Raw genomic sequence first — 15,215 nt, 5'->3', positions numbered from 1 at the left:
CAGCTGCATACCAAACTCGATACAGGTGACATCTCAGTTAGCATTGCCTCATGCTTGTAGTAGACGGCTGCATTCCAAACTCGATACAGAGTCACGTAAATTTTGTATCATATTTGTAATTATACAATGTACATTTCAGGCTTGAAATGACAATGTAATTCGTTTTTTGGAAAAGAGATAGACGCTGCATACAGGATTAACTTAGGTGAGGATTAATTTAGGTAAGGTTTGGTTTTTTGATATTTTCAGCTTTCAAGGTTTAGAGTTCTGCATACAGGAATAATTTAGGAGAGGATTTTTTGAATCAATTCTTTCATGATACTGTGACTGTTATTCTGAATTCAAAGTTGCAAATGTGAACATAGATGGCAATTACCTCCAGGTAATGTAGTAGTGTTGAAGTTTGAGATACAAAGTCAGCAATAAGCGTTGGCATTGTTATTGGCGTATGCTTTGGTGTCAGCATTGGCATCGGCGTTGATATTGGCATTGGCATTAGCATTGGCGCAGGCATTGGCATTGGCGCAGGCATCGGCGTAGATTTTGGCATTGGCATCAGCATTGGCGCAGGCATTGGCATCGGCGCAGGCATCGGCGTAGATTTTGGCATTGGCATCAGCATTGGCGCAGGCATTGGCATCGGCGCAGGCATCGGCGTAGATATTGGCGTTGGCATCAGCATTGGCACAGGCATTGGCGTAGCTATTGGCATTGGCGCAGGCATCGGCGTAGATTTTGGCATTGGCATCAGCATTGGCACAGGCATCGGTGTAGGTATTGGCGTTGGCATCAGCACAGGCATCGGCGTAGATTTTGGCGTAGTTATTGGTGTAGGCATCAGCGTAGATTTTGGCGTAGTTATTGGTGTTGATATTGGTGTTGACATTGGCGTAGTTATTGGCGTTGGCATCAGCATTGGCGCAGATTTGGCATCAGCACAGGCATAGGCATAGATTTTGGCGTAGTTATTGGTGTAGGCATCAGCGTAGATATTGGCGTAGTTATGTCACACTAGTTCGAAAATCACCCAAATGTTCTTAACACTCTTCATGGCGTTCACTTGTTGCTGATTTCGAGATTCACATGATAACTATTTCAATGTTAATGTCTGTGCTGTACCTGTTATCTTAGAATGCTTATAAACTAAGAAGAAAATCTTGATTAGGCTATCAATACAATCTAATACACATGAAAATTATTTTTAAGTATATAGTCAATATAAAATTGAAATTTGTTAACATCTTATTATACAGTCAGCAATACATAAATTGTGAAATATGGAGATATCAATTATAAATTTCAATATAAAAAAAATTTCATTTCCATCTATTCACTGTTAAAATATCAAAATTTAATCCATTCTTCAAAATAGAAATAGAATTTCATAACACCCTGTATCATTATCAAAATTGTAAAAAACATCAAATCATCACAACAAAAAATAATTTCAATACATATTTCAATAATTTCAGACAATTGATCTTCTATTCACAATCATTTCATAATATATCTGCATTTCATTATCATTTAGTATAACATTTCATTTATAGCAAGTTCATTTCACATTTATGATTTATCATTCATGGTTTCAAAATTATTTAGTTTTAATTTTTTGTTCAAAAATTGTATAAAAAGCAAATTATTTAATATTATTAATCATCGTTTGTTGGATACTATAGTTTATTTCGACTTTTCAATGTTCTAAACACAAACTACATTTCATGACAAAACTTTACTATCAATCATTAAACAAGAAATCATTCAAAACATCAATAATATTTTGCTTCAAAGGCAATCAATATTCATAATTAATCATCATTTTGCATCTATGGCAATCAACATAAGTAATCAACACAAAAAATATTATCTCATTACTGCCTCTCTAAGTCATAACCTCTGTTATTCCTTCTTTAGGCAATAATGGGTTTCCATCTCAAAAACCAATCACATACCAGCAAAATTCTAATCAACAAACCCCACTAAAAATTCTACATACACTCCAGCATCCATTTCAAACGATAATCAATCATATCAAAATTTATAGAACAAACAATTTTTTTTTTAAATTTAGAAAAAGACATCAATCACAAAAACTTATTCCAATTAATAATATAACAAAACGTTTTTATTCAATGAAAACATTATTATTCAAGTTAACTTTCATTAATACATCACATATATATGGCTACACAATTCATTAATACTTTCAAATTTTGAAGTTTATTTATTATAACAAAAGAATTTATACATAAGAATAGATTTCAGCATGTTCTAAATTGAACCATTTATTTTTTAAAATAATTTAAAATTTAAAGACTGTATAATAAGTACAAACATTTCAAGATTACAATACAAAGATGATCAAGATGGATAATGGGTAAATAAGTTCCCTAAAAAATACAAACAAGAGAAAAAGAAAACTGGGTAAATAAATTTCCTAAAACAATACAAAGAAGAGAAAGATTAATTAGAGCCTTTCCTACATGTCAGTACTGAACTTTCATGAGGAAGTATATTTAATAAAATATACTACTATGGAATTTTGTAAATTCCAAGTATGACTCTAATTTGTTATAATTGTGAGCTATCACTCCCACAAAAACAACTGGTGAAGGAAAAAAATATGTTGACTATTGTGACTGGGTGGATAGTTCCTAGATGTCTGTAAGGCAATGTGATAGCAGACTCTAGTATCAGACCACAAAAACAAAAGTATGCAAAAGTTTTTTACAAACATTTGATGTTGCAGTCTTAAGGTTTTTATATCGCAAACAAGTAGGTCAGATAATCGAGTCCAGCCATATGTGGTTCACGCCCACACCTCTAAAAGAATCACACCCACTTGTCTACCAAAAATCCAAAGTATTGGACAGCAAAAAAAAATAAAATGCAAAATGGGTTAAAAGCCCAGAAGAAAACTATAACCTAATTACATATGGCTTATGGCACAATATGCAATGAAAGATGAGAACATGGGACAAAAATTGCTCTGAAAAACCTAATTACCTAATATGATACCTAAAAAAAAAATAGACATGATTAAAATATGTAATACATGATGAAAAAATATACCGCAAGCAAACAATTATTTACACTACAATGGATAGATTTTAGAAAAGTTGAGTTTTATCAACAATTAAAGATTAGGAAAATGAGCTACTATTTTAACTTCTAATATTATTTCAGAAGAATACAAATTTAAATGACTATGGACAAGATTGGTTAAGATATGCATCATAGAAGAATTTTACTGTACATTACACAAAGACAGGAAAGAATCGAAATTTGAAAAGATTAAGGGCCAAGAAAAATAGGCTACAGGAAAGAAAAAAGATACAATTATGGACTCTTACCATACGTAGTATTTACGGTCATTGCTATTCTGAATCCCGGCATGACACAGGATTCCTAATCATTGTGTGCTGGGGAATACCCTTCCATCATGTGATTCATTGTCATCATCTTGTAAATAAGCAACTTGAAACAACCTTTGAATACTAATACATCAATGGAAACTTTGTGCTTTGTTTTCTTCAAGAACATGATTTTATTCATGGGTTCATTTGTTTCAACAAAGCCATTTTGCTTGCAAAAGTTAGTCATGTTCACTTGAGAATGCATTGCATACACCTTTTCAATTCTCAGTTGGAAGTTGAACTCATCAACTTGACTCAAAGCAACATTCATTTTGTTTACATTGTTCCTAACCTCTACAGAAACCTGTCTCATGTAATCATTCACTTTGTTCATAGTTTTCCTAACCTTCAATGTAGCAATATTACTTTCATGATAGTTGACTTTCAGTGAAGACAACTCCCTACCTACTTCTTTACTCAATTTACCATCTCATTAAGGTTGACTTTTTCAACAACAGTAACTAGGCCTACATTGTCAGAAACTTGAATGAGTTGATCTTGTATCTTAACACTACTATTATCCTGCTTCAATTTGTTTTCATCTTCATGATTATCACTCAATGTTTCATGTGCATTTTTCAATAGAAGATTTATACTAACCTGCTCTAGTCTAATGCTAGCAAATTCTTGCTTCATATCATCAAACCTAGCATTAAACTTAGCATTTTGCTTATCAAACTTAGCATTTTGCTCATCAAACCTAGCATTTTGCTCATCAAACCTAGCATTTTGCTCATCAAATCTAGCATTTAGCTCATCAAACTTTTGTGTTAAGAATGCTATAAGATTCAGATCATTTTTAATGTTTGCCATTTTGTAATATGCACTGATATCTATTCATTAAAACTTGATCTCTCTTGAACCGATTTCCCACTCAGCAGTATACCATTCATAACCTATCAAGATATCTATCCTACTAATAATTTTTCATAACCGGGGATTTCATGGTGTACCATTTGGGACATATTTATTTTGTAATTCGGTCCCACCAGGGGTACCATTTGCCGTGCTACCAATTTTTCCTAATTCGGTTGGAATAGCATTTAACACCTATTAACCTAAGGATAGTTGTCGGCTCCAATGTAATAGATTCTTGATAAACTATGAATGGATCTATCGCCTATGAATGAGAAATCCAGTTTTCAGAGCAAATGAACTTATAATCTTCAAAAGAATTTTGGAAATATACACAGATACACAAAGAACAATATATTACAAGCCTAAGCATTTAAAGTTACTACGAGCTAAGGGTACTTATCCAGATTATAGTTGAAAAACAGTGGCTATTGGCTTGTATACACAAATAGCAATATACGAACAAAATAGAACACTATAAACTGTTTAAAACTCAATTTAAAACATTAATAAATTCACTTAAACGAAAATTATTCAGAGAGCAAAAATTTACAACACACAACAGCCAGCCATGTTTCAGAGAGAAGAAGGAACAGGAAAAAACTACAAGTCAGAACAGAAACCTCAAAAAATCATTGTCTACGTTACAGACACGTCACCAAAAAATTATAAATTACAAGTTTAGAATTCACATTTTATATTTGTTCTCAATAAAACTTTATTTTGAAACTGTTATTTTAAATTTTTATATATCATCTCTATTTAAATAAACAATTTATCTATTAATTCTGTTAACCCAGCCTCGGTGACACCATGGAACAATGCAACAATCATTTACAATAAAAAATTCTCAGTCAAAAAGTTTGTCCGTATATTGATGACTCTGATATTTACTATAAAGTTTCACAGATCTCGAATTGAAGATTCGATTCCAATGTTAGAAAAAATGTAATATTACAATATAAATATATTACAGTCTTAGTATAATAAATAGTAAAAGCAACTCGTATACATTTCAGTAAGCGTGCAATGATTTGACCATGAAAAATGTCATGCTGTGCTTGGAGAAACAATGACTAGTGACAAAGACTTCAGTTTCTCAAGTGTGAGACTCTGATGAGAAATTGATTTCTACTCCTTTTTCAAATCTTTCAATGTTCAATTTCCAAAAAGTAGTCTATTTATATTTTCTGTTTGATATAAAAATGTATCATTTACAACAGCTAACACTGACAAAAATATCAATGATGATGCAAATTATTATTTTCTCCTCTACAAAAATCTAAATTTTTGCGTCGATTTTCAACTTCATATCGAAAGATACTCTATTATACATTGATAAAATTTGAAGGTAGGCCTATATTTACATATTGAATATGACATTTTTACTTTCTCAACATAGCTCTCAGCCTTCATATTTCTTCGCATTTCGTTTTAAAGTTTAAAATTTGCTTATTCTGATATCCTTCAATTACAATTTTTTTTCAATGAAGACTGTTTAGTCTTTGTCTGTACGGTAGTATTTCTAGCTTTTTGTAATAATTAACGAATAAACTATTCTCAAATTCACCCTATAGTCTAAATTTTTACTGTTCAATTTTCAGGATTTAGCTGTAGTCTTTCTATCACTTTGTGGTGACAGATAAACAATAACCTAGCAACAACAAGTAATTTTTCAGTACTCCCGTTAAGTGTTTAAGCTTTGCCTTGAAGTCTCCTATAGTTCCTACCAATCTTTATAATGAATAAATAAACCATTATCAAATTTAATCTATAATATTATAAAGGAAAGAATTGGCTCATATGTAGAGGGTAGGAAATACACGATTGCCGATTCATGGTTTACTAGTTTATAATAATCATTACCGTATTTGATTCTTCCTATTGTTTGCTATCAACTTTGCCTGAGTCCAGAGTCTGCCTCTTACAGTCCTACATGAATAACGTAGTATGAAAAATAATCAAGTAGCTCTCACATCCACTTTCAATAATTTTTTCTATATTTTCAATTGTTATTTGTTTGTAATTGCAGACATAATGACGCGACCAGTGAGCGCGGGTGGCGACAAAGACAAACAGGCAGAGAAGCAGACGAAAAGTGAGTGTGTCGCCCCCCACCCCGCGCACCCAGCCGACCCGATATCGCAGTCAATCGGCGAATTCGGCCGCTGGCAGTTCCTGCTCACATTCCTCCTGTCCTTGGTCAACTTCCCCTGCACGTTTCACATTTTCGCGCCAACATTCGAGGGTGCGCAAAGGGACTTTTGGTGTGCGCGACCCCCGGGACGAAATGTGGCCGTTGACACCTGGAAGAGCTTCAGTGGCATATTCGACATTGACAAAGTGAGTAGAAGGACAACTATTTCTACAATCTCAAGTACCGTAGCTTTTTATTGAGGTACTTTCACTCTCTATTACTAGGCTTTTTATTTAGTTAAAAAATAATTCCATAATACCCTTTTTTGAAAGAAACTTATTTATATAAAATACTATAGCAAATAGTTTCGGGATGCTCAATCCAATTTCATGCTTTTTTTAAATGTTTTTTTTTTAATAAGTTACCTACTATGGAATTATTTTTTAACAAGCCAATCAAGAAACTGAAGCTCTATGAAATACGTTTTCTTATTATGTATTGGGAAAAATACCTCATGCGGATGCAAGATGCTTAGGGTCCAAGACAGGCACTTCTCAAAAGAAAAATGCCTGTCTCATGAGACAGGCACTTCTCATGTAGTTTTTCCCGATTAAATCGGGAAAAACTACATGACAAATATTTTGATAGGATATTAAAAGATAAGTAAGGAAGGCTTTGCCTTTTAAATTTAAAGGTTACTTATAAAAAGTTGAATAATAATAACATTGATAATTCTTTATTGCAAAAGAATATTGCATAGCAATATTTTGATGAACATTCCTACAAATTTGGAACAATTTTTTTCATACAATATAATGTCGGCAAGTCTAGGTATTCTGAATTATCATGAATTGTAACAGGTTGTCACTGATGTTGTGTTGTAGGTTGTATTTACTTTAACATTACAGGAGTAAATAACACAAGTCGAACAAAATGTATCTCTATAAATGGTTTGGTTTTTGGAATAAAGATATCATCTGAACAAGTACATTTTGTAAATCCTATCTATTGTGACATTATATTTGGCATTGCATGTGCCCTGCTTGGCCGCAGTCAGTAGAGCAAAGATTTTTGAATAAATTTAATATTTTTGTGACCCCTGAAAGAAAAATACCACCAGTTTCTTACCAGCTCTTCTAGGAACTCAAATTAATAATTCTCTGCTTTCGATGACTGCAAACGTCGGCTGCTTTAGCAATTTACAGTTCTCATAACTGATCTGGTCGACTCCACAATATTATAGATGCAGAAGGAGTAGATAGATTGTAACGAATCAAATTCTGATGGGTAAATAAAAATCCCTACTTGAAAGAAATTTAAAGGTCTAAGTGGAATAATAGGCTAATACCGCCAAATGCGATAACGTTTTTAAAGATTAGATAATATCAGGTATCATGGCTAAATTTATAACGGCCGAATAGAAATGGAAATAATTTGCTACTTATATAATATTATATAAAGTATTGAAAATTTGAGGTTAGGCGTAAAATATCTATTGATCAGCAACCTAATGATCGATTGAGTCGCATAATGTAGAATCTAGCCAGACACCTTGGCAGAAATTTATTGTAACTAAATGGTATGCAACTAGAGGAACCAAAAATGCACATGGCTAATTGTTGTGAAGTGAGAAACAACCTATAATCATTAGAATATTATATTGCATGTAAAAAATGTACTAAAAACCCAGATAAAAATAATTTGATGTATTAAGGAAGTAGGAGGTTCGTAGGTGCATGTATACTATAACAAATTTGCATGAACCAATCAAATGGTAGCAATTGATGGGCAGTAATAGTGAGCCGATTCAAATATATTTGTATATATTTCTATGAATGATAAGAGTTTATGAATTATTGTTGTTCAGTTTATGTTTTGGATATGGCCCAAAGGCAGATAAATTATCAGATGTGTAACATAAGTAATAATTTAATAGATTGGCACGAACTATTTGAGCCTTGAATGGTGTAGTAACAAATTATTTAAATTTTATGTAAATTTGCAAGTCGGAAATGAAAATTGTGAAAAGAAAAGTAGAACTTGCCCACTTGCCTGCCAACCACTACCATGGAATGTCACCAAAACTTGTAGAGCACAATATCTTTTACTGTACCTTTTTAATGACTTGAAGTTGAATCAAATTATCAATTTTTCATAAGACTTTGTGATGCTATAGTGAGGCAAAAGTCATTTAAATATTTTTAATCCCTTGGAAGAGATGACTTCAGCCACCAATAATCCAGGACTACCAGGAATTCGGATCGCCATCAGCAACTTATAGAAAATCCAGCATGTGAGTGAAAAATAGTTGAAATAATAATAGGGCGCCCTCAGTGCTTTGAATGAAATAAGAAATAAAAGCTAGCTCGTCGAAAAGGTTTTGAAAATTAAGAAATTGATAAAAATACTTGCGCAAGTCTTAAAAATGGTATAAGAAATATTTTAATCAATAGGAACGAGTCAATTTATATATCAAAGGATACACCAATTGAAAGAATATTAAGTTCTAAGCCAATAATACTAATGTTCACATGATCATTAATTTTATAATGTAATTTGCAATAATATAATGTAGCTCTGGTTCATTGGATGAATTGATTTATCTATTTCCATCAGGTGCCGAATCTTGCACCCTGATATATATATATATATATATATATATATATATTTATTTATTATTTATTTATTTATTTATTTATTGGAAACTGTAGAAATTAATATATATTTAATTGTTGATTTGTCAATTTATCATGCTCTGATTTGGGAAGTTAATATATAATGTAAAGCAGTATTTTTACATGCCTCATGTTGCAAGCCAAATCATGTAAAGCTTTTCCTGGAGGAGTCACTCTCACCTCCAAGGATAGGTCGATACACATAGAATGAATCTTGTACTGAGTCACTAGTATTGAGGTTATAAATTTTGTAACTGCGTGTGTGGACGCTAAGTGTACACCAGACTGATCGATTCACTACAAGATTCGATACAATTGTCGGAATTGCGGGAGGCATAAACACTCACTCACCCTTGATTCTTCTTATGACAGATTGTACAATGATAACATTTTTTGAAGGCAGTGTAGCGGTTGCTAAACACTGAATACTGAAGTCTTAAAACTATTACCTGTGATGAAATAACATACAAGATCATACAGGTCGAGCAAAAATCCCGATGTAGATAATTTACGGGACTGCGTCTCTAATAAGTTCTGAAGGATTGAGATAGGGTACTTGGACCAGATATCGTTTGGAATATACTTCAAGAACAGAGTCTTGTTGGGTGTTAAGCTCTATTGTAGGAAATTATATGATCTCCAGCTGCATCTGCAGTACAGTTGACGAATTCACTCCTAAGTCGAGGTTGGTAACAGATAAAAGCTGATATATGAACAGGTAAGGACAGAGAATAAATAATCTCGATCTGACCCCACACACTACATCCACTTAGACCTGTTCCAATATCCAGCTTAATTCAATCATTTCAATGATCATATTCGATCGGTTCTTGATGATGTAGAACGTGTCAGACACAACAATTGACAGGCTAAAGAAATAATCGAACTCAGAAGACGAATTAACAAAACTGAAATATAATGTAGAAAATATATGATTTGACAGGGCAGATTCAGAGCTTGATTTACAGATTGATAATAATTTAACATGATCAAAAATGATTATCAGTATTCTTGTACTTGCATGACACCATGCATGAATCGACAGAATTTTACAATTGATAAAATTAACAGTTTATGAAAAAGGGTGAAAATAAATAATAAAATATTTTTAAAATGCTCGGGGTCGTGGTTCTGGCAGCAGAGGATAGTTAATCAACTACAAGTCCTTATAAATTCTAGACCAAATAAATTCTAGGATCTTAATAATTAATAAGCGCTTGTCAGTGTGGCCAATAATTTAACAAAGATAAAATTTATATTTTCTGCACTGTAATATCTTTCGAAGCATAGATTGGGCCCCTTTTAAATTTTAAAACTCACGTGAAACTCCTTGGCGGTCGTGGTTTTTTCTTTAGATCAAATTCGTTTGATCAGCGGCGGTCCAGGCTTCGGTCTCAGCACATGTGGAATTTTAATTTAAAATATCTCCTTCACCAAATTAATTAGGGGATAATTGAACTTTAAACTCTTGAATTATCGATTGATGAAAATAAATTTACAAATAACAATTAGAATAGCCGAAAATATTGGCTCACAGATAAAATATATAGAATCAAACAAAAATTTCACAAATAGGTCTTGGTAACTTTAACGAGGTCTTACTGGTGAGGATTTCAAAAGGGAAGTGCCTGTCTTTTTCTAGGCCTTTTGGCTAGAACCTTTTCTCTGAGAATCTCTGTGTAATTAATTTGCATGAAAATTTGCCATTGGTAGAATGATTATGACGTAAGCATGACGTCAGTGGCAAGCCGTTAAATATAATTCCTCTAATTACAATAATAATTTGATTTGTATAATTCTTTAAACCACTTAATTCTCTAGATAGAGTTCCTCTATACAGTGTACATGCACTAGCATATATGATAAGACAGGTTTGTTGTCTGATAACAGATTAACATATGATGTTTTCAAACGATCACCCTTTTGGTGCTATTTCTGTGCAATATGATTGGCTTAGACTTGCCAAAGAGATTCATTCACCATGTGGTTCAGTTGAAATAATAATTAATAATAATTTAATATTTCTATACAATTTTTATTATGTTCGAAACTGTTATAATTAATTTCTGCTGCTCTTATCAACAATACAATGTTCATGCTATGACCTAGTTAGTTACAATAATACTTGACATTATAATATAATTTCGTAAATAATAAATAATTTCAACAATAATACATACATTCTATTTTTTTATTCGAAATTCTTGGTCCTTTATCGATAGTTTTCAATTTTAGAAATAATATTATAGTTTGCATGAAATCCTGGCATGACATTTTATGATATATTGAATCAGTCAGCTGTGTTTGAGCTGCTCCAAAACATCTGATCAATAGTAAACAAAGTGTAACCTCAAAATTCAATGAGCAATTTATAAACGATTCGTGCTAAATTTGCAAAATAATTATAATTTTATTAAATAATTCTTTGGAAAAATGTATAGTACAGAACGGTACTCTTATCTGATACTCAGTTGTTGATAAGGAAGCTTTATCGCTTGGTCGCTAACTATTCCTCTAGCATATTCTTTCATTCTATGATGGTAATTACAATTATTCTGTTTGATTCTCTTTTCTCATGAGGTTTATTTAAAAGTTTCATCACAATAAGTAGGATCGTCCAAATCGACAAGCAACAGCAAGTTGATGTCAAAGCTACATGCAGATAAATGCATATGATCAATGAAGTGAAAGCACATGGTAAAGTTTCGTGCTATAGAACTAGAAAATAGTACTGATCTGTGATATTTTATTTGATTTCGTTTCTTGTTTCATTGTATATTTGTTGCTCTATATATTTTTCCTTTGATCCAACCTTGAGATTATTTGTTTAATATATGTATCAAATTTTTTATGGTGTACCATTCATTTCATTCCCCAATACCATAGGATATAAATTATATTCATATATATATTTTTATAAATTATCAGTATTAAATTATTGCGAAAGCTCCTGTATGTGCCTATTAAGATTTTAGTGAGATTATACCCTAGAAAACCACGACCAGATTTTATAGTTATTAAGCTAACTCTCATGCTCTACTGATTGACGCCAAGCAGGAGGCTAAGCCTCCATCAAAATATGGAATTTTTATTCCATCAAAAATAACGTGACAAGGAATAAGGGTTCTGATTATTGTGCTATAGTGAGGTCCATGTTATAATGACAGTATCTGATTAACTTTGGTGCTGCTATCCTTGTCTATCATTTGACAAAGCAGGTGGTACTATCCTTTTCTAGATCTGCACCGATGCCAAATCTGTTTTTAACAATGTGATAATATAATTATTCAAGGCAAAGAATCAGCATCGCTGTTTTCTTATCTTTATTCACTGCCATTATAACATGGACTTCACTATAGAAAATATGGTATCGTCACTAATGCCACTCGCCACCATCTGACAAAGGGGTCAGCAGTGTAAGATGATACCGAGTGGAATCAAAGGTGATACTCTATCAGAATACCTTATAATTTCTATTAATTTATATTGCTGCTGCAACTTAATACTATGACCCTTGAGTTCTTCCAAATTGGATGCAATGTTTCTGAATAATTTAAGTAAATCTTGAGAACGTATTATTTTCAAAGATTTAATAATCAATGCTGCATATCGCCAATTAATCCAACTTATTTGGTGAAGAATATAGTTGGTTGATGATTTAAATAATATTTCAATACTGATAATAAAATAGACTATAACATGATTGGTCATGCATGAAGATAGGATCATAAATAAAGGGTACACCATTCAACACATAAAAATATATAATTACATGATAATATTAATGAGCTAAAATAAAAAATAGAGCAACAAATATAAAAAAAATATGAGAAAATATATATATTAAAAATTATCACAGATAGCTCACTAAAGATTTTACTTTGCTTATTTGCATTAATTAATAGATCATGTGCTTCTTTAATCAGCATACATTCTTTTAATTTATATAGCTCAGTTGTAGACTTGCTATTGCTTGTCGAATGAAATTTATAAATCTTACCTCCAATAAATATGAAAAATATAAATATTAAAAAATATCTCAGGGCTTGGGTTTGGCCTCTGGTGGAATTCAGATAAATCAATTTATCTTATGAACATGAGCTTCATAAAAATCTTTATAAATCACTGATAAAAAAGATAGTTAAGTTAGCATATAATATATCAAAAATTAATAAATATTTCATCTGTGCATACTTAAATATTTAAATCTCATAAATTATTCTTAATAATATTCCCTTTATGTTTTAAATTTTTGTACAAATTTCAATATTAATTTCAATATTCAAATAACCCTTCAATGAGCTAGCTTTATTTGATTGTGATTTACTTGTAGCAGTGAGGGCCCTCCTTAATAACTTTTTCAAATAAACTCATGTGTTGATTTTTCATAATTATGATGGCGATCCGGATTCGTTTTGATGTCCTAGACCTTTTCTGGTGGGATGCTGTCGTCTTCTCCAATGGGAATATTCAAATTTAATGACTCATGTCATACTATGACCTCACTGAGTCTTATGAAGTTTATTTTTAATTACTCAAACAAACTTTTATTTGTAAAGAAAAATTATTTAAAAAGGTATCTAGTCTTGTGCTCTCAAAATCGGTGGGCGTCCCTGGTGACCTCTGGCAAGCAAGTGGGTATGGATCTTCCCCTATTCTTTTACAACCATACTTCCATCTTTTCAATTTACATAAAATTCAAATATCCACTCTCATTGGTGGATTTTAAATACTCCACTATGATGCAATTTAGTACTGTCAAATAGTCCAAACAATAACATCATATTACTATCCATTGAGTGAATATTTCAGTCTGAAACTCTTATTATACATTGGTTACATAAATTTATACGATCTATAAAGATTACAAATTTTTATGATTTTTATAAATTACAAGTGTACATCTTAAATTAAATCGTTTTTACCACCAGTCAAATATGGCATTGTGATTGGTACATCCCAAAACTGCATCATGTATTATTGTGCTGAATAAAGTTACATCCCATTTCCTTTATCTTTTTGTTTTGTTTTTTATAATTTGTTCATGCTCGTTTGATATAATAACTATTTTTGTGTTTTCTTAATCCCTTTTTTGTTTACATTCATTTGGCATGCTTGCTTACTAAACCCTCTGATCCTAGTCTAAGCGAATGCTATTTAGATGCAATTAATTTGCCACAAGCTTTCTGGCTAATTCTCAAAATATACGGCTCAACTGATTACTAAGGTCGCCGACTAGTTAATATCAAAGAACCTAACCTCAAATATTATATATTATTATATTATTAAATAGATTGCAAAAATAATTTTATTTTCATTTGGCTGTTCATGATCATAGCCTTGAGAGCCATTATTATCTAATCTAGACCGTTGACACCGTATCTGGTGATAACAATTTCCAGCTTCTTGCTCTGAGACCTATCAATTTCTTTTCAGTAAAAGATTTTGGAAATACCCAAATTATATTCTTACACTATCAATACCAATAACAACTTATGGTCCAGTCAGATGGTCGTTTTTCAGGAAACAGCCCCGAAATATTTTTTATCGACGGTTCTATAATGTATTTTGGGGAGTTGAATTCTAATCTGAAATTTGCTGACAGGCCAGAGGGCGACTTCACCACCAAAATTTTGTACTTTTTTAAGTTTTCCATTTAATCTCGAGAACCTTGAATTTTTCGAGAAAAAGCATTCTCTATACAATATTAAAGATGATAAAATTTCCAATGAATTGAGTGGTCGCGCAGGACTAATTTTTGGATTTTTTATCTGAAGTGTTCCACAAGATACGCATCTTTGAATGTGCGAGAAATTTGTGATATTTCCCCCATTTTTACAGTCTCGCATATGCAACGTTGCGTTTCTTGTGGAACACTTCAGATAAAAAATCCAAAAAGGAGTCGAGGTTGTGATGAATTTTCTCCTCTTTTCACTCCCATGAATTATACTTCTGTTACCGTTCAAAAGTTACAGCCAATTGAATGATTTTTATTTTCATGCAATTTTACTATTTAAAGGGTCTCTAAAACGAGTAAAATACATGACAGAAACTTGCGAATTGGTCTTAAATGAGAGAAAATTTCATGCTCTATAAGCCTTAAATTGATCTTGCATTACTGTTTATTATCGA

General features: G+C 31.9%; 1 protein-coding gene across 5 annotated transcripts in view; it reads left to right on the top strand.

The window, feature by feature from the left end:
* The window catches only part of LOC111050196 (organic cation transporter protein), a 293,656-nt gene that overhangs the window by 229,642 nt on the left and 48,799 nt on the right, over positions 1–15,215 (top strand). For all 5 annotated transcript variants that reach the window (XR_005571820.1, XM_039432639.1, XM_022336473.2 and 2 more), the window contains exon 2: positions 6,304–6,614. Coding sequence is in view for 4 of the 5 variants with exons in the window: in XM_039432639.1 (XP_039288573.1) it covers positions 6,304–6,614 (311 nt within the window). In the remaining variant the exon portion in view is untranslated. The remainder of the gene's footprint in view (positions 1–6,303; positions 6,615–15,215) is intronic.

The sequence above is a fragment of the Nilaparvata lugens genome, chromosome 7 (assembly GCF_014356525.2).
Source record: "Nilaparvata lugens isolate BPH chromosome 7, ASM1435652v1, whole genome shotgun sequence".
Lineage (NCBI taxonomy): Eukaryota > Metazoa > Arthropoda > Insecta > Hemiptera > Delphacidae > Nilaparvata > Nilaparvata lugens.
Note: the sequence above shows the minus strand (reverse complement) of the source record. Positions and strands in the feature narration are given on the sequence as shown.